The sequence below is a fragment of the Vicia villosa genome, unplaced genomic scaffold, assembly GCF_029867415.1.
Source record: "Vicia villosa cultivar HV-30 ecotype Madison, WI unplaced genomic scaffold, Vvil1.0 ctg.001041F_1_1, whole genome shotgun sequence".
Classification (NCBI taxonomy): Eukaryota; Viridiplantae; Streptophyta; class Magnoliopsida; order Fabales; family Fabaceae; genus Vicia; species Vicia villosa.
Window position 1 is genome coordinate 298796 of NW_026705454.1, and position 27808 is coordinate 326603.

A 27808-nucleotide genomic window follows, 5' to 3' on the forward strand; every position below is an offset into this window, starting at 1 on the left:
TAATAAAGCATGACAATCGACTTGGTAATTTTATTTATTCGAATAATTGTAGCATCCTTGCTGTTTTATTACTCTGATCTTTATTATATTTTTCTCGGGGGTTTTTAGAAGGGTGTTACACAAACTAGATGATATCTAGCCTTTCTCTCTATGTAGGCGGAGATATATTTCACTAATTGTTTTATATTATTGTATTTGAGATAATAGTTTGGTCCGGGCCAAAGCCCAAACAACTTTGGTCTAACTAAAATGAAGTACTATAGAAGCCATATCGGCTGAAGGCTTAAGGATCGTCAAATATGAGTATCAAATGAAGTTGGTGTCACCCCTGTTACATCATAACTATGATGTTACTCTTTTAGAGTAGTTATCCCCAAGAAGGCTCTAACACCTTGGAACTAAGGAAAAAATTTCTCTGAGAAGAAACCTGACCAAAGCGCGACTAAAGGGAATAATAATATCAGATTGTACATAAAAAGGATCTCTTGACATTTTTTTCTTTCTTACAGTTTTCTAAAGCAGAAGGTTGTAGGTCCTTGAAACACTAAAATCCTATTATATAATTCTAACAAAGACAATCGTCAATTTACAATTTTTGTCTTTTCGCACTCTGGTTCTTAGAAGAATATGATCCTAGCAATTCAAAACTCGTGCCGAGAAATCATAATACTGACCAATTATTGTTCCCACCAAAAATTGAATTCTAATAACATAACTCATTCTTCCTCATTTCTGTATTGTCTACCAATTAATTTGCAGTTGATGCTCCATCTATATTATTTTATATAACTCTAAAGCAAACTATATATTTTCTTACTAAATAAAAACAAACTATATTTTTGCTGATGTGTCAATTCTACACAAATCCTCTCCTTACAATATATTTTTATTTTTATTTAAATTCTTAAATCTCATATGTTATTCTTTCTTATCAATAAATCAATACTAAAAAACACAAATATTAAAATAATTAATTGAATTTGATTACATTAAAATGAAGAACTAATTTGGATTAAATATTTTTAATCAACCATATACTTAGAATCAATCAGTTAAAATTGATAAATAATTAAAAAAATATGAGCTCACAACTATTAAAACCTAAATTTTATCTAATCCTCTAAATGTTAAAATTTTATGCCTAAGTAAAAATATATAATATTCAAAAAATTATTTCCCTTAACTTTTATTATTATATATATATATATATATAATAAAAATAGATAAAGTGTAATATTATAAAATCCTAGATTTAAAAAAGTGTATCCAAATATTTTACATATCACTCTACTTCTCACCTTTTTAAATTCCATTTTCTTTAATTTAATTATCATTATTTATCGTTTTTATTTAAAAGCTCAAACTTTAGTATAAAAAAATAATCAATTTTAAAAACTTATATACTTTAATATAATAAAGGATTTTTCAAAAAAAATGATTAAATTTTATAATTCTATAAATTAAAAATGACCATTTTTTTCTTATAAAAAGTTAGCTAAAAAATGTGTTAAAAATTTTATGCTCTTTTATATTCTATTTGTATTTAATATTTATAAGCAAATAGTTAAAATAATATTTAATTTTGAATATTAGAATTCAATAATTTAACATGTTAAGTTTTGATATTATAAGCACGAAAAACTTTTGAGTTTTTAAAAATTGAAGAGTCAGTAAATTGCTATCAAAAAGTGGTATTTTTTATAAGATGAATTATTATCTACCCAACTCAAAAAGTTGGATAAAGTTACATTTTATGTAAAGTGTCTTGGAAACAACCAAAAAGTATACTATTTAATAATTAATTAAATAAGATAAAACTAAATGATGCAATGTGATTGGTGGAAGGTACACTACCCAACTTTTTATGATGGGTAGAGAAATTGTCCCCTTTTTAAAAATAGTAACGATATTTTGATTTTTAAGTAATTAAAATATTTGTTGTAACTAAATTGAGATATTTCCTTAACTTGTTATTCTTTAAAAGCATCAATTTTTAAATATTTTTATATTTTATTCCATAACGACTCCATCACTCACTAAAAATTTTTATTCTTAAGTAAAATAATAAAATTAAACTAATTATTTTTATTAAATAAAATTTTTAATATTTTTTTCCTATTTCAAAACTATTATGTCACTCACTATAAACTTTTATACTTAAATGATAAAGTTTTAATTTTTTTTATTATCATTTATAATTTTATAAAATAAAAAATGAACAAATTTTGTTTACCAAACCTTAGCAAAAAGTGTTAAAATTTACACTATTTCTTATTCTATTTGGACGTAATATATATATATATATATATATATATATATATATATATATATATATATATATATATATATATATATATATATATATATATATATATATATATATATATATATATATATATATATATATATATATATATATATATATATATATATGGCCGGCCCAAACAATCCTAAGGCCCCGTACGATATTTAAAATTGAACGAATAAAAATATTTTTTTGGATTAAATATACAATAGTCTCTATAATATAGGCGAAATTCATTTTATCTCTTGTAATTTTTTTATACCTCCAGATTAAGTGTTTAATTTGTATGCTTAGGAAGAGAATTCAAAAAAATATATTAAAGGGGTAAATCGGAAAAAATATTGCATGGATAAATCAAAAATCACCTATATTACAAAAGGTAAGTGGTATTAATCCAATTTCTTTTAATATCAAATTTTTCATTTTTTAAATTTTAATTAATATACTTGATGTTTGATAAAATATAAAAATAGTGAAATTTTAATTATTATAATTATAAAAAATCGAGAAATAAATGAAATATAATATAGTTGTTCATTTTATATTTTACATTCATTTTATGCACTTATAGTTTAATAGTGTTAGGTAGCTTTCTATTATATGTATTAGTAATTAATTAGTAATAATAATAATAATAATAATAATAATAATAATAATAATAATAATAATAATAATAATAATAATAATAATAATAATAAAATTAAGATTCAGATTAAAAAAATTCACTATAATTCAAATAAACTAATACTTGCTGTTATTATGCAGTTTTTAACTTATCATATGTCAATCAAAATGAAATCAAATTTTTTATTCTACACGCATGATGATAAAAGTTGAGTGTAATATATAAAGATTCATTTTTTTTCTACCCAAATCATGTACTAGTAGTAACTAGTTGTAATAGTATATAGCTATACTTATCCCACATCCACGTTGGTAAACATTAAAGAGATAAATTTCTATATTAATATATGTTGTAAACCAAGTTTTATACATATAGCTACCGAGCCGGCCATATATATATATATATATATATATATATATATATATATATATATATATATATATATATATATATATATATATATATATATATATATATATGGGGACGACTCAAGTGAGAACACTTGGTTATTATGAGAAATGAGAAAATAAATTACGACCATTAAATTTTGATTTTGTTGATTTTAATGGACTGGATTGATTTCTCTTTCTATGATCCTTAATATTTATTATAAAGAAAAACCAATCCAATCCATTAAAATCAACAAAATCAAAATTTAATGGTCGTGATTTATTGTTCTCATTTCTCATAATAACCAAGTGTTCTCACTTGAGTCGTCCCCTATATATATATATATATATTTAAAATAATGTTCTATTAAATATTTTTCATTTTCTAACCACCTTATTTTAAATATTATTCTTTATTGCATAATTATTATTCTTTATTACTGCAGCTTTTCTCAAAAAGTTCTTTTTCTAAACACATTTTTCCATCCTTAACCACCTTACCATTTCTAAACATATCAAAACACATGTCGGTAATTACAATCATTTAAGTATTAACACAAATCTTCTTCCCCTCCTCTAAACTTTTCTCTCTTTTCATTCTTCCATCGTAGGGGTGGTTTTTGGCCATTTTTGGCTAGAAATCACCCCTCAAAACCGTTTTTCTTTTTTTTATTTAAATAAGTGGTTATCCATATAAATTTGCTTCTTCTTTTGTGTGTTTTTAAGTTTTCATCGTCTTGTGCGGTGTTTGTTGGTTTTTCCGTCTTAGTACGGTGTTTATTGGTTTTTCCGTCTTAGTACGGTGTTTGTTGGTTCAGATTGACACATTTACTTCAAATTATTGCAGATCTAAGGAAGACTTGGGCGTCAATGTTGCAGATCCAGAAGTATGAATATTCTGGTGACTTTTATTTTATTCTAGGTGCTGCAAGATTGTTTGCAGATTCACCTTTTTCAGTTTTTAGCGATCTTGAATTTGTAATGATAGATGTATTTTTCAATTTGAATGAATGAATATCTTTTTAGTCAAAAAAAAAAACACATGTCGGTAAGAATTTGGTTTGAAACTAACTAGAACCCATCTTTAAGAGATGATTGATGATTGGAAGGATTTGGTTTGATGGTTGATTCCACTTATTCTTCAAGCTTTCCTTCTCTTCTTTTTATTTCCCTTTTTACTTCTATTCTCCTTTTTTTTTCTTAATACCGATAGAAAGAGAGGAAGAAGTATGGTTGAAGACAAATGGGTGAAAGTGAGTGGATAGAAAAGAAAGATAATTGAATGGTTAAAATTAAAAGTTGGTAAGAGAATGTCTCAAATGATATTTCCTTATAAATATTTTTTATTATTAGAGCAGTTGAATAATTATTAATGTTATTAAAATGTTCTTTTCATATTAATTAATAAAGGCCAGTCTCAATAAATAAGAATTAAATTTATCTGAATTGTTCAGTGGGGAAGTTAAGGAAGAGGTTAGGTGATTTTTTTTAGAATCGTTCAAGGAAGAAGAAGATAGTCGCCCTGTTCTGGAAGATATCAACTTCAAATCTCTATCTCAGGAGGAATCGAATTCCTTGGAGCTTCCATTTTCTGAATCTGAAATCAAAGAAGTAGTGTGGGGTTGCGATAGTTTCAAGAGTCCGGGACCGGACGGGTATAATTTTTTCTTCATAAAAAAGTGTTGGGCTTTTTTAAAAGAAGATTTTATCCGTTTTATCAACGATTTCCACGAATACGCGGTTTTATCCAAAGCGATCACATCTTCTTTTCTGACTCTAATTTCTAAGAAGAACATTCCTCTTGGCTTAGAAGACTACCGCCCTATTTGCTTAGTCGGTTGTCTTTACAAGGTTATTTCAAAATTGCTATCTGCTAGACTCAAAAGGGTTATTGGCAAGATTGTGTCTACTACTCAAACAGCTTTTGTTCTCGGAAGGTAGCTGATGGACAGTGCTATCATTGCAAATGAAGTTGTGGATTTTGCTACAAAGGAGAGGAAGGAATGTATGTTGTTTAAGGTCGATTTCAAGGTGTGGCGTGTCGTTTAGGTTCGGGGCAATCATTAAGGTTCTGGCATAATAGTTGGTGTGGTGGAATTCCATTCGAGTTGATATTTCTAGAAGCATTTAGTATGTCAAATAATCAAGAGGTAACGGTTCAACAGATGGGAAGCTTTGTAGGTTGTTTGCTGGTTTGGAACCTGGGCTCAAATCAAATGCGCTTAACAACAACTATAGCGAAACAACTTCAAGAATTAGAGATGATTCTAAGTGGAATCAGTCCGGAGATGGGTGTAGCTGATAATTACAAATGGTTCAAAGGAGAGAATGGATTGTATTCGTTCAGCTCGGGCTATGTGGGGTTTAGTTGCAGGAGGAATTCTCAGCAACAAGGTGAGGAAGAGTTGAATTCTGTGGTAGTTTTATGGAAGACAAGGGTCCCTTCAAAAATTCAGGTTTTTCGGCTGAAGGTGCATCAAGAATCGAATAGTGACAAAGGATTATTGTCAACAATTGCGACAAGGTGTGTGTATTCTTTCAGTTATATGTAGAGTATATAGATCATTTTTTGGTGCAATGTTCATTCGCAAAATTGGTTTGGCAAGAGATAGCATGCTGAATGGGAATGGTTTTGGAAAACTTAGTAGGGGTGGTGGATCATCTTCTAGCTTTTTGTGAGGTGCTGGGTGGAGTGGTTTGTGCGAGAAAGAGACTATTAATTTGGCTTTCTATAGGGTGGGCAATATGGAGTATGAGGAACGATATTCAATTCAATGAAACGGGTTTTCAAGTAGGGGAGGTAGTGCATAGGGCTAAATTGCTATCGTGGTTATGGAATGTTTTGGGAATACCGGAAAATGCTAATTGTAATTATAAGTTATGGTGTCATTGGCCGATAGATTTTCTAAACATGTGATCGTTGTAATATTGGGTGAGTACCCCTTGTACTCATTTTGTGTATTGATATTTCATTGCCTATAAAAAAACCATCAAACCAATTGAGCTCTTTTGTAAATTTATCCACTATTGTTTGTATTTGTGTTGTGTTTATGTCAAAAACTTGAAAACAAAATGTCTACATCACTGCATGTGTAATGTGGTATCACACTTGGAACATAAAGGATGCCAACGAGGAGAGGTATTGCACCAACTTCAACCATTGTTACACGATTATATGCACCGTCTTTCATAAGAAGGCGGATCACACCAGCAATTGATCTTTAGTCTTCAAGACCACCGGACGTGAGCTTTTGGATTAGATTTTCAATCTTACTTCGACGAGATGAAGTTAAACACTTTTGCAAATCTTACTAGATAACTCTTTACAATAGAATGAACATTTCCACACTATGGATCTTCTTTTTTATATTTTTATTATTTATATAATCTTGTATAATTTTCTTTATCATTTTAGGTTGAACTAGTTCTTGCTAAATTTCAAAGAGCAAAAGAGAGAAAAGTTATCAAGAAGCCATCTATGGAGTTCATGGAATTTATAGAGAACACACAATACTTTGATTTTGAGTAGACAAAACAAGGTCATAATTTGATAAATGCATCATAGCCATTTTGAGGTTGAGAAAATATTTTCTAGGATTAAACTTGCATATTATTTTCTTTATGCTTTCTTCATGATCAAGAATGCATTCCTTCTTATTAAACTTTTATGAACACACAGCATAGAAATGGAGATAGTGGAAATAATTGATTAGGAAAGGACTACTGTGTTGGAACGTGGAAGCCAATGTTGACAGATTATAAATCTTCACTACCCTTAAGGAAGAACATGTAGAAGTTGTCATTAGTTTTGTTTGACATAGCTATGTTGTTAAAATTAGAGGTGGTCAAACTAGTCGCCTGCCCTATCGTATGTCCGTCAAAAAAGAAGTGGGATGAACAAGCCCGCCAAATGAAAATGAGAATAAAAATCTAACCCATCGCGCTAAGGAGGTCGGTTGGTGAGCGGCGGATCTTCCCGCCTATTTATCTATTTTTCTTTTTTTTTAAATTGATTAATAGACTTTATTTACATTTTAATTAAAATTTTTAATTTTTTTTAAAACAATTTTTTATAAAGTATATTTTTAACAAATTTTGCTTAAAAATAAAATCATAAAGAATTAGAATTATTATAATTAACTAAAAAAGGGTGGACTTAAGGTGAGACAAACTGAATGGATAGGAGGGGTAGACTTTTGAGAGCAGTAGTTTTTGACGAGGCAAATTTTGGCGGACGACGGGTCTAAAATCCCAACATAACCTGTTATTTTTTAGCGGATGTGCGGACCGACCTAACGGATCACGACCCATTTTATCACCTCTAGTTAAAATGATCGTTTATTGAATGCTTTTTGAACTTGAAAGTTTTCGACATAAACAACACAAATACAAACAACAACAAATTCTTTGTGGTTTCGGACTTTAAAGGCGAGATATGGAGTTTGGAAGAATTCAATATGGCGCTTCTCTTGAAATGGAGATGGAGGATTTTGAAAGCTACTAATTCTTTGTGGTTTCGGACTTTAAATGCGAGATATGAGGATGTAAAAGTGAAGGCTTTGATTGGTGATTCGAATACTAAAGTTCGTGTGAGGAGATCCGTGTGGGGGCGGATATTATGAATTTGGGAAAACATCTTCCGGAAGATTTTTTCGTAAACAACATCAAGTTCGGAGTGGGGAATGACCATTCTATTCCTTTTTGGCATGCTTCATGGTTACAAGCGGGAATTCTAAAACATTTATTCCCGGCTTCTTTCTCTTCTTCTCTTTTGCAGGATGTTGCAATTTCGGGCATGGGTGGATGGGTCCTTGATGAATGGACTTGGGGAGATCTTGGAGTGCCTACTCCGACCAATGCGGAAGCGGCAGCAGTGCTGCCCCACATTTTCTAGCTGCTGCCAGCAGCGGTTTTGTATAGTGTCGGGCCGGATTTGCCCACTTGGCTTCCGGCGGATGATGGCTCTTTTTCTGTTTCTTCTTGTTTCTGCGAGATCACTAAGGTTTATACTCCGTTTGACCCGGTTAATCATCATGATCATGTTTATGCTGATATTTTGAAGGTGGAGATTCCCCTTAAAGTCAAGGCTTTTGGTTGGAGATGTTTCAAGAACAAGATCCCAACTAGAGACTTGCTTTCGAAAAGAGGTATCAATCTTTCTTCTTCGAACCTTTTGTGTGTTTTTTGCAACGATTATAATGAATGTCCAAAACATTTGTTATTGGAGTGTCGGTTAGACGAGACGGTTTGGAAAGAAATGGCGTTTTGGATTGGAATGGAGTATAGTAAAATGGAGGCTTTCACGGATAGTTTTTGGGCTTGGAGTAGGTATTGCCATCACAAGAAAGTAAAGAGAAGTAAAGAGGGATGCATTTGGTTGGCTATTATTTGGAGTCTCTAGTTAAACAGAAATGGAATTATATTAAAAAATTCCTCTTGCAACTCTAGTGATCTAGTGTGGAGTTGTAAAATGCTCGTATGGAGGTGGTCTTTTGTTGGGAAAATTACTCATCCGAATTGTAACTTTTATGAGTTTTGCAAAAACCCTTTGTATTACTTAAGCTAGGTTCAATTTAGTGGGTAATTTTCTGTTCGACTCGTTGAGCTTTTTGTAACCGAGTTTCTAGAACTTTCGTTCTTCATTAATATAGGACCCGTTTGTTTTGTCTTTTTTTAAAAATGATTTTTATAGTGTTACAAAATTTTGTGAAAAAAAATTTTACAAAGAAACTTTTTATAAAAGTTTCAAATGAAAATTTTGTTTGAATAATTATTCTTAAAATGTGTTTTTGGGTATTTCATCTATTTATGGAGAAAAAATTGGATATCAAAAATTCAAAAAAATCACTTAATTTTGAAGCTATTTCAAATAGATTTTCATAAAAATCTTTTTTGAAATACATCTTTTTGAAAAAATTGCGATTTTGACTAAGTTTTGATCTTCAATAATCTATGTTTATGTTCTAGGATGTCAAAATTAGTGTTTCATTTTAGAAAAAACAAATATAAAAAAACTTGTAGTATTTTGAAAAACGGTTTTGAAAAATCTATTTTCAAAAATACAATGAAAAAATCCATTTTTTTAAAGCTGAAACAAACAGGCCCATAATTTGCTTTAAATAAATAAAAAAACAACAAATAAATTTTGAAAGAGCTCAATGGTTTTATGGTGAAGTTCTCACATGTGCATGTAACAGTCACCACAAGGCCAATTTTTTGCCACATTCTTAATAAAAACAAAAAAAACACATGTTCATGTCACGTCATTTATTCTAGGTTTTATGAGGGATTAAAATAATAAAATTTTGATAAATTAGGGAGATTTAGGCTTTTCTATAGGAGAATTTTGCATAGTTCGTTTATACAACCGCGGACCAAAATACCTATTAATCCTTGTAAAAATTTAAAGCAAAATCTTTTAAAAATCACGTGTTAAGAGCATTTTGAATAGGGGTGGCAAAATAGACGGTGGCCCGCCAGCCCGGCCCGCTCACCCGCTAAAAATTGGCTGGTTGGATTGTAATTTTGGGTCCGCCGCCCACCAAAGTCCGTCCGACCAAAACCCGCCGTTCGCCTAAGCTCTCCCCGCTAAAGCCCGCCTCACCTATTTATTAAGCTCTAACCTTAAGTCCGCCATTTTTTAGTTAATTCTAGTAATTCAAATTTTTGATGATTTTATTTTATATATTTATTGGTAAATATATGCAATATTTTTTTAGGTCAAATTTATTTAAAAGATACTTTATAAAAAATTGTTGAAAAATTTAATTAAAAGGTAAAAAAAAACTTTTAATCTATCAAAAAAAAAGAAGAAAAAAAACGGGCTTCCCCCTCCTTGACGGGAAGGACATGATTTTTATGTCCATTTTACTTAGCGGACTTGCCCGCCCCGCTCATTTTTTGGCGGGTATTAGATGGGGCGGAAACGGAGCGGGACTGACCCGTTTTGACACCCCTAATTATGAATCCATTTTCAATTCAAATTCTAAATTTTAATTAGACATAACCAAAGTCTCACAAGACTCATAGCCATCTCGTGCACAATAGCCCAATGTTATTAGTCCTTAACTTAGTCATTACTATAAACACTTTTGAATCTTTTAAGAAATCAATATGATTAACTTACAATTCAAGGCTATGCAACATACTTATAGCCAATATCCAATAATTAACTTGTAAAACATAAGCAGTTAGAGCTTAGAGTAAATTAATAATAATAACTGAAGTTCTTTTGTCCTGTTCCTGAGGGTTGAATTATGTCGACGGAAAACCATCATAACAGACATACCAAACACATGCATGCAGTGCAGTCCAAAACCAGTCCCTACAAAACCAAAAGAGCACAGATGAATTATGAACCCCAATCATGGCTATAAACTTCAACTTTTATCAAAGAATTCAATAGGAATCGGAATCTGCATTGATATAAATAATAAAAATTATTCAGGACTAGCAACTAAACAGACAACAAACTGTACTCCTACTTTTTTTTGGATGGAAAAATGAACCATCTTAAAAACTATCTTTATTATTCTAAAAGACATAAAATTGTTATCAGGACCGTCTCAACTTTTTGGAGGCTAGTCATGGTTCAACCATGTCAAATTAATTAGAGGTTTTATTTAACTCCATTTTAATACCGGAAAGAATTTATGAGGTCTTGTGCAATAGTCTGCCTTACACACCCTTAAAGACGGTCCTGATTGTTATGCATGAGCCATAACATTCTGTAAAAGATCTAGTACTTTCTATACTAAAAACCAAAAATATCAAAGACAAATAATACACAAGCATGTTAATTACGGAAAGACGCTTTCTATTTTCATTTGCCAAAAATAAAAATGATAGAAGAAAAACCATTTTCCACGTTAAGACAAAAGAGTCAGGGCAGCACCAGGTGTTACTATTAAGGTCCAAACTTCAAAAAAGAGCATTCATTTTACATGTTCACGTGTGTCTCCTAGCCAGCAAACCATCAATTTCTACACAAATCATGGTTTCTCTTTGCCTACGTAAAACATTTTCTTCTATAAAATATCTTTCATTCACCAACACATACCAATAACAACCTCTTTCTTTTGCATTCTCAACTATCACCTATATATATCCCTTATCTTCCCAGTTACTCTCACACCCTTCTAACATAGCTCTCTCCAACCTTTCTTCTCATTCTCATCTTTCCGTGCTTCAGAGGTTGTATAGAAACAAAGGATCTGAGTTGATCCTCTGTGTCTGTCCAACCTCTTTCTATTTCTTTGATCTCGGATTTTTCTGCTAGATCTTCTCGATTCGATCCAACGTATTTGTCCAACTAAAACAATGGTTTCTGAGAAGACGAACCAATCGAAGAACGTGTGTGTGATTGGAGCCGGACCATCAGGCATAGTAGCGGCACGCGAGTTAAGAAAAGAAGGTCACAAAGTAATAGTCTTGGAACAAAACCATGACATTGGAGGACAATGGTTATACGACGATCAAAATGTCGAAGGAGAGGATCCGTTAGGAAGAAACCCTTTTCTAAAACTTCATAGCAGTGTCTACAGCTCTTTAAGAGTAGCATCTCCAAGGGAAGTGATGGGATACACAGACTTTCCATTTTTGATCAAGAAAGATAGAGACATGAGGAGGTTTCCTAGCCATGTGGAAGTGCTTAGGTATCTGCAGGATTTTTGTGAGTGGTTTGGGTTGAGAGAGATGATAAAGTTCAACACAAGGGTTGAACATGTTGGAATGTTGGATGATAATGGTGGGTGTAGAAATGATTCAAAATGGATTGTTAGAAGCAAAGAGAAGAATTGTGATAAGGCTGTGGAAGAAGTTTTTGATGCAGTTGTTGTTGCCACTGGTCATTACTCTCAACCAAAATTGCCATCCATTAAAGGTAACATTACCTAATCTCTTCAATCTAGTTATCCATTTATTTCATAAAATAGATTAAGAATTTGATTATGAATTTATGTAGTTAATCATATATATTAATCTCCGGCCGCAATACTACTGATGCAGTAGTTTCTTCTGCAATATCATGTCCCAATTGCAGCGTGAATTAAAATCACGCCAATAACTGCATCAGATAATTTTGTCATGTTGTTCAATATTGCTGATGTAGTAGTTTCTGCAACATCATGTCACAATTGCAGTGCGAATTAAAATCACACCAGTAACCGCATCAGATAATTTTGGCCATGCTGTTTTGTTGTTCTCACCAAAAATTAAAATTTTAGGAACATGAATCTCAATCTTCTTTATATGTATTTAAAAATCTTAACTGTAACAGCTACAATATGCATAGCAAAAACTACAATGATTGCAATTGCAAAACCTGTGAGTTAACAAGGATGCATAAGATATTTTTTTATTCTTGTCTTTTGTGAAACACAGGAATGGATACATGGAAAAGAAAACAAATGCACAGTCACATTTACAGGACTCCAGAACCATTCCACAATGAGGTATAATATTTTTTATACGAAAACTTTGTTTACTTTTTAACAAATAAATAAAGCAAGGACACTCAAATGCTTAATCTTAATTTAAGGTAACTAAATTTGGATTTCACAGGTTGTGGTGTTAGTTGGGAACTCCTTTAGTGGACAAGATATAGCAATAGAGCTAGTGGGAGTAGCAAAGGAAATCCATATAAGTTCAAGATCTCTTAATACTATAACTGAAGGGTTGTCTAAAATCATATCCAAACATGATTCCTTACATCTTCATCCACAGGTATAAATAATTCTAATCTCAAATTAAAGAAAAAAAAAATTAAATTTCATCAATAAAATATGGACACCAGAAACACTAATATTGACACGTCGATATTAATAATAACTTGAAAAAGACACGGACACGGACACAAACATATTTTTTATCAAATGTGTCGATTTTAAACACAAACACTGATATAGACATACCTTTTTTTAGAGGTGTCAGTTCAGACACAGATATTGACACTAATGCACTTTATTCAGAGGTACCAGTTTCAGACACAAATACTAACACGGACATATTTTTATTCAAAGATGTCGGTACTATACATAATTTACATAATTTTATTATTTATGATTAAATAAGATTAATTGATGCTTTGTGCAGATTGAAACACTTGAAGAGGATGGAAGGGTGATTTTCAAGGATGGTTCTTGGCTTAAAGCAGACACTATTGTGTACTGTACAGGGTAAGTCCCTACATTATCACCAGACAAATTAAGCTGTCAAAAGAAATGATTGATTATTAAACAAAATCTACAATTAAAGAGCAAAATCAATCTTCTAAACTTGACTAAGTTAGGTGAAAAAGATACCATGATTGAATAATTATGAACTTTATTACCTTAATTATTTCAATGTGGGCACTATGTCTAGCTATGTTTTTTAATATTTCCTTTTAAAGTAATTTAGAAGTGTCATACTAATAATCGAAGATGTTTCAAAATTCATCAATTGGTTGTTTTGTAGGTACTCCTATAGCTTCCCTTTTCTTGACACCAAAGGAATGGTGGTTGTTGATGATGACAGAGTAGGGCCTTTGTTTGAGCACACTTTTCCACCTTCTCTTGCTCCATCTCTTTCATTCATAGGTATCCCTAAAAAGGTAAACTACCCTAAAATTCATTAATTTCAAAAGTATTTTTAATCTATGGAGCACTAACACTTCATATTCAAGACATGTTTGGCATCCGACACATATTACTCAATAGTATAAATGATATTTATGATAATAGAAAGCGTGTCTGATGTCTGACATCAACATATCTAACAATATTTAGCTAATTCAATTTCTTAAATTATTAACGATGTTGACGTATCACTGTGGGGTCTACGTCAGTGTTTCATACTCCCTCCGTCTCATAATAAATGTTATATTTGAGCAATGCGCGGTTTTTAAGAAAATGATTGGATGTGTTGGTTTTAGTAAAAAAGTTAATGTCATTTACTAGAATACCCCTATTAATAGTAGTTGAATAACGTGAAAGTTAATAAATAGGGATATAATAGTGGAAAAATAATAATGATTTATGCATTGGAATTGTAAATGGACAATTAATTTGAGACAAAAAAAAAGTGCAAATGAGACACTTATTATGAGACGGAGGGAGTAACAAGTTGGTATCTGACGTTAATATGATATTTATGATAAAAGAAGATGTGTCTGGTGTCTGACATGTGTCGTGTCTGCATCGACACATCTCACAATACTCATCAATGTATATTATACTAATAGTAGTTTACACTGCAGATCTTAGGATTCCCTTTCTTTGAGTCCCAAGCAATGTGGGTAGCTCAACTGCTTTCTGGGAAAAAAGCATTACCATCATGGGATGAAATGATGAAATCCATCAAAGAATTATACCATTCAAAAGAAGTAGCAGGCATTCCTACTCATGATATTGGAGACTTTGAGGTAAAATAAAAAATATATTTTTTTTTTATCAAAATAATATAATCACTTATTTGGCTTACACTTCAAAATATAAACTAATATAAAAAAAATGAAATCATTTTGCAGTATTGTGACAAATATGGAGAGAATGTAGGACTTCCACCATTACAAGAATGGAGAAAAACGCTGTGCATTACATCCATTGTTAACTCTATTGTCAACTTGGAGACATTTAGAGATTCGTGGGATGATGATGAGTTGCTTCAAGAGGCACTTAAAAGTCCTCACTTCACTCAATTTGGACTTGAAGATTGATTTTTTTTCTCCGAATCTAAGATATGTAGAAATAAAATTTAAATAAAAAGTTTATTTAAATAAATCTGTAAAAGGTTTATGCATGTGTTCAATTATAATTATCTATTGTATGGTGTAGTGACTTTCCAACATAAATAATAGTGTATGGTGACATAAGGTTGAATATTTGTATCAAACTCTATGATGGAGTATTCAAATCTTTCTTTTACAAAGCAAAACAAAAAGAAACAAAAACAAAATTAAATTATTGTAATTCAAGGGATCCGCCTCATTAATATGGGGAGGTCATACATTTTTTTCATTTTTAGGCTTTTAGAGATGTAATGTCCACAGATCTCTTTGTCTCAGTTTTTATACGGCGGGTCAAGATTTTAGCTCTGCATCATCTACTATCTTCACTTTGTTCCACCACATTTTTAGCAGACTTTTATGGACCGAGTTTAAACGATGAGAGCATGACTATTTGCCACCCTTAATTTTGAGGAGGATGATGTGTTGTAAAAGAATTTAACTTTGTAATGATCCTTGTACGGATATATACAAAGTATTATCTTGAAAGATGTTTTGAAAAACGAGGTTTGAAGAAACCTATGACTTTGTAATGATTCTTGTACGAATGTATACAAAGTGTTCTCTTGAAAGATGTTTTGAAAAACGAGGTGTGAAAAGCATTTGAAGATTTGATTTGTTGTGAGCAAGTATTTAAGAGTTACTTACCCCTAATTTGTAATGTATTTCTTGTGCTTATGACTTTTCCTGAGTGGTAGTACTATCCATACCATTAGTGGGTAGGTAGTCCTATGCATTGGATATGAAGGGACATCGAATGGTCATAGAAGGCAACATGTAAGGATACCTTAGTAATTCGAAGGGACTATCATCATTTTATCGCAGCGTCATCGAGGGACTAGATCATATTTCGCAGGCAACATCAAAGGGACTATGAACTTTCCCCTAACTTAAACTGTTGCTTGACCTCAAGCGGCAATTATAAGAGCTAATGAAATTTCCATCATACCGGTACTCCTAAGTGAGACTTCCGTTCACATTGGTCAAGTGGTAGTTTGTTCAATATTCACATAACACGAAGAGTTTTTTCGAGAACATTTTACACTTGAGCTTCCCTTTTGGATAACTCTCTAACTATGCTTTGTACTTAAGTCTTTTCTTTTGATTTTCCTCTTTATTCATTTGAAGGTTCCAAATAGCAGCTTGCACTTTAGGGATTTAGATGCTCTTATGATTGCAATCCATGTGTTCATGGAGGCGAAGTGCTAATAGGAATCGCTTCACCCATCAAACTTGGCCATGGAGGGGGGTTTGAAGCCCTCGAGGATATACGCCCCTCATATCTCGTCTGAGAGTGGTTAATGGTCTAACAATTCCATATCCTCCAAGGGGAATGGAGTCCTATTGGTGTTGTATGATATTATGGACACCGTCCTCTAATGTCTGGTTATGGCGGTGTAACTTGTAACACCCGAGGCGATGAGTGGTTGCCTAATTCACATCAGAATGGGAGGGATCCCGAGGTTCTGTAGGGATGGGACTACATGGTTGAAGGAAGACTTATAAGAATTGGTCGATAGTACCTATACCAACAAGATGCATCTTCTTTTTGGTGGCCTAACAAATAAGCACTTTATAGTTAAGCGTGCTTGACTTAAAGTAGTATTTTGATGGGTAACCTTTTGGGAAGTATCTCGGAAAGTGTGTGAGTGAGGACAAAACATGTTGAAAAGATCTATGTTGGTTTGTGGGGTCGTTTGGTAATCTTGAAAGTAGTTTGGGGCATTAAAATGGTGTCAAAGCCAGACCTCTCCTAGTATGATGTGTTTCAGAAACAAACCAAGCGGAACTTCGCAAGCATGTAACACCCGAGGCCGAAGAGGACGAAGAGTGGTTGTCGAATTCACATCAGAATTAGAGGGATCCTGAGGATATGCAAGGATGGGACTATATAGTTGAAGGAAGACTTATAAGGATTAATAAATACTACCTATACCAACAAGATGCATCTTTTTTTTGGTAGCCTAACAAATAAGAACTTTTTTTACCCTAATTTTTACCCTTAAGATCCCATATCATTTTGCATCATACATCATCAAGATCACAAATTTGGCTCTCTCTCTCTCTCTCTCTGAGCTTTCCTTTGTGGAGATCATCAAGCACTTTCTTTGTTTTCTTTCTTCTCTTTTGTATATATTCTTTATATGTCACTAACCTTAATCAACATATCAAAAATATGCCTTGTTTCTTTTGTTTATTTTGCAAGGATATGGATGGAATCAAGAACATCAAGCAAAAGTTTCTAAATTAGGGTTTTTGGATCCTCAAAGCCAAATCATAGTCAACATTGATTCTCAAAGGCTTTTTCACCAAGGATTGACCTATAATATTAGGTCATATCATCTTCAAGCACTATTTAACATCAATTGATCAAAAATTGTCCAAAGTTTGGTTGCTTATTTCTCAAGAATTTTGTCTCTCAATTCTATGATGATGGTATTCAAATTGAATATATCTCAAGCCTTATAATTCTAGAAGATTCAAAGTTCTTGTGTGAGGCTAAAATCAAAGATAATGATGCCAACAATTGAAGTTTTAGAGTTGTGAAAGATCGTATGGCGATGTCTTCCTGAGTGGTCAGTGTCTTGTTAAGGCACGAGGTTATTTATGGAATTACTAAGGAAAAATCACACACTCACTTAAAACCTTTTAGAAGTCTCTCTTTGTTTCATAAAATCACCTTAAAAACCTTATTAATGACTAGCAAATTGATTAGATAATTTTCTGATCAGTTAGGAGTTATTATACAACTAAATAATCGATTAGGCCTATTGCTATAGTCAATTATTTTAATTTGTAATGCTCAAAATTTATTTAAACAAGTATCTTAATGATTGATAATGGTTAAATATCAAAATCTCCCATTTGTGACTTGAATAGTCGATTATTCACATGCAATAATCGATTGGTCAAATCGATTATGGTGCTTATTTTGCCCATGGAGAGCTCATCTATCATTTCAAATAACTCAGAAGATGATATTTGATCCAACTTTCTCACTCTCTCATCTTTTAGTATAAATCTCTCTCACTAGAATTTTGCCTTAGTACTTTGAGCGTAGACATGTGCTTAAGTAAGGATGTTTTGTTATATGAGTAAATGCGTTATTTTTAATTTACCCAAGATATTATTATCTCTTAAGTAAAGTATCTTATATAAGAAATTGCTTGTTCGTGAGCTAAACTAGTAAAAACTCTAGTTTAGTTTGAAGATTGTCTTAGGAAGTCTCTGTTTTGTTTGTGAGTTTATCCTACAACAAAAGCTCTCTTTTATTTCTTGAAGATTAGCCAGCAAAATCTCCACAAAACTTCCTGAGTTTAGCTCGGTGTAAAAGCTCTGATGGTTCGAGCTCAGTTGGGTGTAAAATCTCATCTTGGTTTGAGATCAGCCTGTGTAACATCTCATATCGGTTTGGTGACTATCCCTTGTAAAACATCGGTTCGGTTGGGAGAATAGCCAGTACAAAACTCCATCTCAATTGAGAGAATAGCCTGTATAAAACTCCACCTTTGTTCGAGATCAGCTCATGCAAAACCTATGTTTGATTTGGAGGATAGCTAGTCAAAACTCTATTTTTTATTTCGTTGGAAGTTAGTCATTTGAAAACTTGAAATACTTGTAAAAGGAGGTTTGTTGGAATATCCTACTAAAATCTCTCAAGATAATGGAAACTCTCAAGAAGAATTCTTTGGCGAAAGATTAGGTCATCATTTATACTGAACTTCTATAATTTGTTGGTTTCTTTCTCTTTCCCTTATCTCTTTTACTTTTAAGCTATTTTCCTTCCTTTGGTTTTCCATCAGTTTATTCATTACCTACTTATTTCATTGTTAGTTTTACAAATGGTTTTAAACTTTTATTTTAATGATTTTTCTTTTGATCAACGTTTTTTAAATATACATAATTCATATCCTCTTGTGTTTGGATTTACATGTCCAATTGTATTTGCACCACCTATTTGGTTTCCCATAACCTCCGAATTTGGAATTGGAAGAGAAGGGATGTCATATTTGTCAATAATTGTAACTCGGTTTTTTTGCGAACTGACTCCTTTTCATTTTTTTTGCAAGAGTCGCCACCTACTTTTATTTTATCCAAATAGGAAAGGCATAAAAGAACAGGAAAGACCTTTTGACAGATTTTGGGTTCGGGGGGTTGGTTATAGAAAGGGAAGTTTTTAAGCACCCTTTGTATCCATGGTTATCCATGGTTATCCATGGGCTCTTAATTTTGCTTAGATCACTTTTGTCTTGTTTGATTTTGTTTGCTTGAAATGTGGGTGTGGGTGTGTGTTGAAAAATGGTTTTGACTTTGTAATAATCCTTGGCGGATGTATACAAATATCATTTTTTTAAAGTTGTTTTGACAACGAGGTATAAAAAGTATTTGAACTTTTGATTTGAAAAACCTTGTAATGATCCTTGGCAGATGCCTACAAAGTTTTATCTTTTGAATTTTGTTTTTGTGAAAACAGTGATTGAAATTTTGATTTAAAACAGCTTTGAAATTGATTTGAAAATAGAAGAAGTGAAGATGGACACTAGGTCACATAGGTCTCTGAAGAGTTTCACCGGGAATAATGCCCTTCAAATACTAGATGAAAGTTTTTTAAAATAGATGAGAAGTTTTGAAAATACATTTTTTTGAAAATGAGAGGTGTTGGGTCTTATACTCAGGGAGAGGCCCAATTGAAATTGATTTTGTTTTAATTGAAAAGCAACAAGAGGGAATTACCCTAGAGGTGCAAGTGTGCGAAGTGTTGTATTCAGATATTTTATCTTTTGATTTTAGTGATCTAGCGCTTCAATTATCTTACCATACATGCAATTAAATATGTACAGGAAATTAAATCCTACGCTATTACATCGCTTTGGGAGATTTACATGATTTTGTTTGCTTGAAATGTGGGTATGGGTGTGTGTTGGAAAATGGTTTTGACTTTGTAATAATCCTTGGCGGATGTATACAAATATCATTTTTTTTAAGTTGTTTTGACAACGAGGTATAAAAAGTATTTGAACTTTTGATTTGAAAAACCTTGTAATGATCCTTGGCAGATGCCTACAAAGTTTTATCTTTTGAATTTTGTTTTTGTAAAAACAGTGATTGAAAGTTTGATTTAAAACAGCTTTGAAATTGATTTGAAAATAGAAGAAGTGAAGATGGACACTAGGTCACATAGGTCTCTGAAGAGTTTCGCCGGGAATAATGCCCTTCAAATACCAGATGAAAGTTTTTGAAAATAGATGAGAAGTTTTGGAAATGCATTTTTTTGAAAATGAGAGGTGTTGGGTCTTATACTCAGGGAGAGGCCTAATTGAAATTGATTTTGTATTAATTAAAAAGAAACAAGAGGGAATTACCCTAGAGGTGCAAGTGTGCGAAGTGTTGTATTCAGATATTTTATCTTTTGATTTTAGTGATCTAGCGCTTCAATTATCTTACCATACATGCAATTAAATTTGTACAGGAAATTAAATCCTATGCTATTACATCGCTTTGGGAGATTTACATGATTTTGTTTGCTTGAAATGTGGGTGTGGGTGTGTGTTGGAAAATGGTTTTGACTTTGTAATAATCCTTGGCGGATGTATACAAATATCATTTTTTTTAAGTTGTTTTGACAACGAGGTATAAAAAGTATTTGAACTTTTGATTTGAAAAACCTTGTAATGATCCTTGGCAGATGCCTACAAAGTTTTATCTTTTGAATTTTGTTTTTGTGAAAACAGTGATTGAAATTTTGATTTAAAACAGCTTTGAAATTGATTTGAAAATAGAAGAAGTGAAGATGGACACTAGGTCACATAGGTCTCTGAAGAGTTTCACCGGGAATAATGCCCTTCAAATACTAGATGAAAGTTTTTTAAAATAGATGAGAAGTTTTGAAAATGCATTTTTTTGAAAATGAGAGGTGTTGGGTCTTATACTCAGGGAGAGGCCCAATTGAAATTGATTTTGTTTTAATTGAAAAGCAACAAGAGGGAATTACCCTAGAGGTGCAAGTGTGCGAAGTGTTGTATTCAGATATTTTATCTTTTGATTTTAGTGATCTAGCGCTTCAATTATCTTACCATACATGCAATTAAATATGTACAGGAAATTAAATCCTACGCTATTACATCGCTTTGGGAGATTTACATGATTTTGTTTGCTTGAAATGTGGGTGTGGGTGTGTGTTGAAAAATGGTTTTGACTTTGTAATAATCCTTGGCGGATGTATACAAATATCATTTTTTTTAAGTTGTTTTGACAACGAGGTATAAAAAGTATTTGAACTTTTGATTTGAAAAACCTTGTAATGATCCTTGGCAGATGCCTACAAAGTTTTATCTTTTGAATTTTGTTTTTTTGAAAACAGTGATTGAAAGTTTGATTTAAAACAGCTTTGAAATTGATTTGAAAATAGAAGAAGTGAAGATGGACACTAGGTCACATAGGTCTCTGAAGAGTTTCGCCGGGAATAATGCCCTTCAAATACCAGATGAAAGTTTTTGAAAATAGATGAGAAGTTTTGGAAATGCATTTTTTTGAAAATGAGAGGTGTTGGGTCTTATACTCAGGGAGAGGCCTAATTGAAATTGATTTTGTATTAATTGAAAAGCAACAAGAGGGAATTACCCTTGAGGTGCAAGTGTGCGAAGTGTTGTATTCAGATATTTTATCTTTTGATTTTAGTGATCTAGCGCTTCAATTATCTTACCATACATGCAATTAAATATGTACAGGAAATTAAATCCTACGCTATTACATCGCTTTGGGAGATTTACATGATTTTGTTTGCTTGAAATGTGGGTGTGGGTGTGTGTTGGAAAATGGTTTTGACTTTGTAATAATCCTTGGCGGATGTATACAAATATCATTTTTTAAGTTGTTTTGACAACGAGGTATAAAAAGTATTTGAACTTTTGATTTGAAAAACCTTGTAATGATCCTTGGCAGATGCCTACAAAGTTTTATCTTTTGAATTTTGTTTTTGTGAAAACAGTGATTGAAAGTTTGATTTAAAACAGCTTTGAAATTGATTTGAAAATAGAAGAAGTGAAGATGGACACTAGGTCACATAGGTCTCTAAAGAGTTTCACCGGGAATAATGCCTTTCAAATACCAGATGAAAGTTTTTGAAAATAGATGAGAAGTTTTGAAAATACATTTTTTTGAAAATGAGAGGTGTTGGGTCTTATACTCAGGGAGAGGCCCAATTGAAATTGATTTTGTTTTAATTGAAAAGCAACAAGAGGGAATTAACCTAGAGGTGCAAGTGTGCGAAGTGTTGTATTCAGATATTTTATCTTTTGATTTTAGTGATCTAGCGCTTCAATTATCTTACCATACATGCAATTAAATATGTACAGGAAATTAAATCCTACGCTATTACATCGCTTTGGGAGATTTACATAATTTTGTTTGCTTGAAATGTGGGTGTGGGTGTGTGTTGGAAAATGGTTTTGACTTTGTAATAATCCTTGGCGGATGTATACAAATATCATTTTTTTTAAGTTGTTTTGACGACGAGGTATAAAAAGTATTTGAACTTTTGATTTGAAAAACCTTGTAATGATCCTTGGCAGATGCCTACAAAGTTTTATCTTTTGAATTTTGTTTTTGTGAAAACAGTGATTGAAAGTTTGATTTAGAACAGCTTTGAAATTGATTTGAAAATAGAAGAAGTGAAGATGGACACTAGGTCACATAGGTCTCTGAAGAGTTTCACCGGGAATAATGCCCTTCAAATACCAGATGAATGTTTTTGAAAATAGATGAGAAGTTTTGAAAATACATTTTTTTGAAAATGAGAGGTGTTGGGTCTTATACTCAGGGAGAGGCCCAATTGAAATTGATTTTGTTTTAATTGAAAAGCAACAAGAGGGAATTACCCTAGAGGTGCAAGTGTGCGAAGTGTTGTATTCAGATATTTTATCTTTTGATTTTAGTGATCTAGCGCTTCAATTATCTTACCATACACGCAATTAAATATGTACAGGAAATTAAATCCTACGCTATTACATCGCTTTGGGAGATTTACATGATTATTGATACGAAAAGTAAATTGCGAGAAAATTGAATATACACTATTACAATTTTTGTTTCTGGAATTTATAATAAAGCAGTAAATTGCAATTGAAATTGAAATTGAAAGTTGGATGATAAAGGGAAAATGAAATTTAGAAAAGAAGATAACAATCCTTTGTCTAAATTAATTTTAATCTAATTCACTCTTTTTTAGTATTTTTGGAATTGATTTTAAGTTAATTAAAAGCTAATTAAACAAATAATTATACAAATAATTAAAATGAAAAAGAAAAATATTCTTTTTTATGTTAAAAATTAGATCATAAAAATATAAACCTAAATCTAGAAGGAAAATATTTTTGGAGTTTTTTTGATTGGTTGAATTAATTAAAAAGCAATATTTACATAATTATTAATTAATTAAGCAAAATAAATTAATTATGAATAAAAATAAAATATTTTTATGTTAAAAATTAGTTAAACATTTTATCAACTTAAAACTAAAATTAAAATATTTTTTGGGTTTTTTTAAGTATTTTTAATTAATTTTATAAAGAAAATAGATTAAATAAGAAAATATAAAGAAATTAAAATAAACTGGATCCTGTGTGGTGTGAACCTTAGGGTTCATGGTGTGGTTGCATTTTTACATGCGTTGGATTGAAGTGCTGGAAGATCTGATGGTTGTGAGAGAGAGTGCATCATGATCTTGGGAAAAGGTGCAACACTGAATATGTGTGGTAACCAAAGTCAAACTGGGTCCCACTATAACCTGCATGGACCAATGGGAGGAAGGGTAAATGCCACGTGTGCTGGTCAAAAAGTCCCCTTTACTATTCATCTTCTTCTTCCTTTTTCCTGCGGATTCTGTTCGGATTTAGCTGCGGATTTTTCTTCAGATTTCCAAGCTTTTGAACGACCTATAAAATGAAGATGAACAAATACAAGGGCCACCTAGATCACCTAAATTGACCCTTCTGAACACGATAGAGGTGTTAGTTTTTCCATTAGAGCAACGTAACTATGGATTCGAAGCATGGCCATGGTTATGTTCTAACATGGTGTTTTAACATTGTACTCTTTGTTCTGGCCATTAAAGCTTCATGCTAACGTTCAAACCTTCTTTAAATGTTCCCAGGAACATGTTAGTGTGATTAGATTTCAACAAAATATAACAATAATAAAAATATGATAAAAATTGAAATATGCATAAATATGGAGTTTTTAATTCATGAACTCCTAACACTACTAAAGGTTACAAGCTACATGATGCTTACTCTATGATATCCCAGGAGTGGAATAGAGTGATTTTGGATTGAAGATGGCTACTTGAATGAGCCTTGATTTTTACAAGTTTCTTGAATTTTTTTTTATTATGGAGGATATGCTTAAGCTATGTCTTTGTTGTGTTTTTTGTTGATTTTTTGTGGCTCCCTTTGAATGAAGTTTGAGGCTTAATTTATAGGCCAAGGATCTGATCTTGAAGCCCAAGCAAGTGGAAATTGTCATGATTGATTTTGTGGAAAAAATATGGAATATTCCCATTATGCTAGGTTAAAAGCTTAACCATGGTTTAAGCACTCAAGTGCATTCATTCCCCTTGGAAAATATGATCTTTAAGCATCTTGCATTGGTTATTACTTGCATCACATGAGCATCTTTGAATTATCCTTGAATTATCTAACTTTAATTAAACTTTAAATGAATAAAATTCAATTAAAAATGGAATAAAAATGTCATGACCCATGGATAGGTCTTGAATGCCCTTATCCATATGAGAACCAAGATGGAATCACAAAAGAATTGGCCATTTTTGAAAAAGAATCAAGTTTTGGTCATTACTTGTTTCATGCATTTTCCCAAAAAAGGTCAACTTCATCAACGCATATCTCCCTCAATTTTGATCCTATGAAAGTGTTCTTGTACTTTTTGGAAAGCCCAAGATGTCCTCTACAAGCCACTTTGGAAGCTGTTTTGCATTTGGAGAAGTTATCTTGAAGATATGGGCTTTGACAAAAAACTACTTTTTGTTGACTTTGAAAATGACCTGTAATGTTTTGGCTCATATCTCCCAAATGGTGAATCTGATGATCATGGGACCAATTGAATTTGGTAGATAATTGAATTTCCTTTAAAATGAGATTTGGTTTGAATTTTTCTGATAAATCAGGAGAGAGTTATGGTTGGTCAAAGTTTAGTTGACTTTTAGGTCAAAAACCCTAAATTTGAGTTTTGTTAATTTCTAAACTTTTCTTGATTAATTATGATCAACCCTTGATCAAATGATGAATATTACTTCAAATAATTGATGTTGACTAAAAATTTTGATTTTTGACTGCAGTTGACTTTTCTCCGATGAACTGCAGTTTTGCGATCTTTCAATGAATCAAGGTCTTCTCCTCAATTGAATGACATAAATGGACTATAATGTTGATTTGAAGGCCTTTGAATCATATTTTGAGTCTTGGAATCATCTCTTGATTAAAAGTCAATCCTCTGGTGAAATTAGGTCAAAACCCTAATTTGGCGCTTCTAGCAATCTTGAGAGTTGTCTGCCTTAAACTGAGCCATCCTTAGACTTGAATATTGATTGAAGGAACCTTTGAGTCTTGAGAGAATGTTGAAACTCTTGTGGGCCTCAAAACCCTAATTTCTTTAGCTTTCTCTTGATCATTCTCCTGTCTTTTTTAACACACAAGCAACAAAATTTTTTTTCTTTCTTTTTTTTTGTTAGTAAATAAAAATATGCATGATGATAAATGATAATGATAATTATCATAATACTTAGAAAAATGATGGGATTTCAGAGGTCAAAAATTGGGGTATGACTGTCATACCCCAAAATTTGCCCATACTATTTCTCTTATACAAATTCAAATCAATACATAAAGCTCCAAGACACACTCTCCTATACAAGGCTCTGAAACCAGGGTTTGGTTCATTCAAAGGAAAATCAGTGAATCAATGGCTCCAAGGCATCCTATATGGCTCAATATATCTCACACTATCTCTATGACAAGTATCAAGTCTCAATTCAAAGGATTGGTCACTCAATTGTTCAAAAAGTCAACAGTCGACTAAGTTCACCTAAAAGTCAACTGTTGTCAAAGTAAAGTCAAAACTCCTGATTTTTTGTCAAGATCCTCATATTGAAGTATCATTCACCATTTGATCAAGAATTGATCATGGTTCATCAAGGAAAGATCAGAAATCAACAAATCAAAAAGTTTCTAAATTAGGGGTTGTATAGGAGAAAGTCAACTGAACTTTGACCAGCCATAACTCCTACATGGAACATCAGAAATTTTCCATCCAAAGCTCATCTTGAAGTAAATTTGATTCTCTATAATTTTGTCTCTCACATGCCAAGTCTAAAAATGCTTCATTTGAGAGATATGGACTAAAACATTATAGGTCCTTTTCAAAAGTCAACAAAAAGTCACTTTTTTCAAAAGGACACACAAGGAGCATGGAAAATAATTTTGATATGAGACCAAAGACACTGGTTAGAGGACTCTCTAAGGTTTCTAAAAAGTCCTATAACACTTCCATACCTCAAAAATTGAGAGAGATAGACCTTGTCAAAGTTGGACAAATTTGAGAGAGAAAATGTGAAACAAAATGCTTCAAATTGAGATTTTTTGCAAAGGAGCCCAATCTTTCTTGGCCCAATCTTCATCCACAAGTATCCAAGACTCCCAAACTCCTTTGCCACGAATTTCTATTTTTTATTTGATTTTTATGAATTATTAATCATGATTAATTCATATAAATTATGAAAAAATCAAATATTTAATTTAAAGGCATATGGAAATCTAATTCAATCACCATTTATATCACATTGCCAATATAATTTCATAGATATAGTGATTGAATCAATTAAGGTCCAAAGATAGAAAGATTCAAGGCAAATTTCCAATCAAATTTCCAAGGTTACAAATATATGATTCAATGAGATTCTTTCTTATTTGATTAACCTAATTCATACTACTATAAGTAGTGAACAAATTCAGACCCTAAGAAAAAAAATCCGGCCTCCCAAGAACCAGATTCGGGTGCATAAAAACTCAAGAAACTTCAAATTTGCTTTCAGAGTTTGGGGTGATTTCAAAGAGTTTCAAAGGCGCAAACACGTTCATTAGGAATCCTTGAAGCTATCCTGATAATTTTTAGACCCTTACAGGCCCACAATCGGTGAAGGTAAGCAATTTCGCCTCTTGAATTTTTTGGATTCAATTGCTTTAATTCATGATGCATAAACATATTTTGATGATATATATTTGTTTATAATGATATTCTGAATGTTTCTGGGCCTTTTATTGGATCGTTGCGTTCTTAGATAGTGATTCGCCATTGTTAGGTTTAAATGCTCCGAATTAGGGTTTAGTGATATAGACGAAATTAGGCCGAGATAATGCCTTCATCATGTTCAGGAGTACGAATCCAATCGATCCATGGTGTCGTATTGTGTTTTTGCGTGTGTTTTTGTGGTTTTTTTGGTTACAGGGGCTATGGCTACGGTTTAAGGTCCGTGGGTAAAAGCTTGCATCTACCCAGAATTCTGAGGTTGAAGATGAAGGACCAGCGCGCCAAGTTTTGCGTTTGAAATTTCATGGGATGGGATTTTCAATATATGGTTTGATACTTGGTATGATATCAGCGAATAATCAATGGCCTAGTGGTAGAATGATGCGTCCCAAGGCTGTGAATGC

General features: G+C 32.0%; 1 protein-coding gene across 1 annotated transcript; it reads left to right on the forward strand.

The window, feature by feature from the left end:
• Window positions 1-11289: 11289 nt before the first annotated feature.
• On the forward strand, window positions 11290-15208 carry LOC131632837 (flavin-containing monooxygenase FMO GS-OX-like 9). The gene is made up of 7 exons (XM_058903562.1): window positions 11290-12200; window positions 12701-12771; window positions 12881-13042; window positions 13412-13494; window positions 13775-13910; window positions 14556-14720; window positions 14826-15208. Exons 1-7 carry the CDS (start codon window positions 11639-11641, stop codon window positions 15012-15014), a joined length of 1368 nt encoding a protein of 455 aa, XP_058759545.1. The 5' UTR covers window positions 11290-11638; the 3' UTR covers window positions 15015-15208.
• The last annotated feature ends 12600 nt before the right edge of the window (window positions 15209-27808 follow it).

Excerpts from the sequence above, each read along its gene's own strand:
- LOC131632837 (XM_058903562.1), top strand. The coding sequence starts at position 11,639 with ATGGTTTCTGAGAAGACGAACCAATCGAAGAACGTGTGTGTGATTGGA. Across the intron at positions 12,772-12,880 it reads CAGAACCATTCCACAATGAG|GTTGTGGTGTTAGTTGGGAA; the intron begins GTATAATATTTT and ends TGGATTTCACAG. Across the intron at positions 13,911-14,555 it reads TCATAGGTATCCCTAAAAAG|ATCTTAGGATTCCCTTTCTT; the intron begins GTAAACTACCCT and ends TTTACACTGCAG.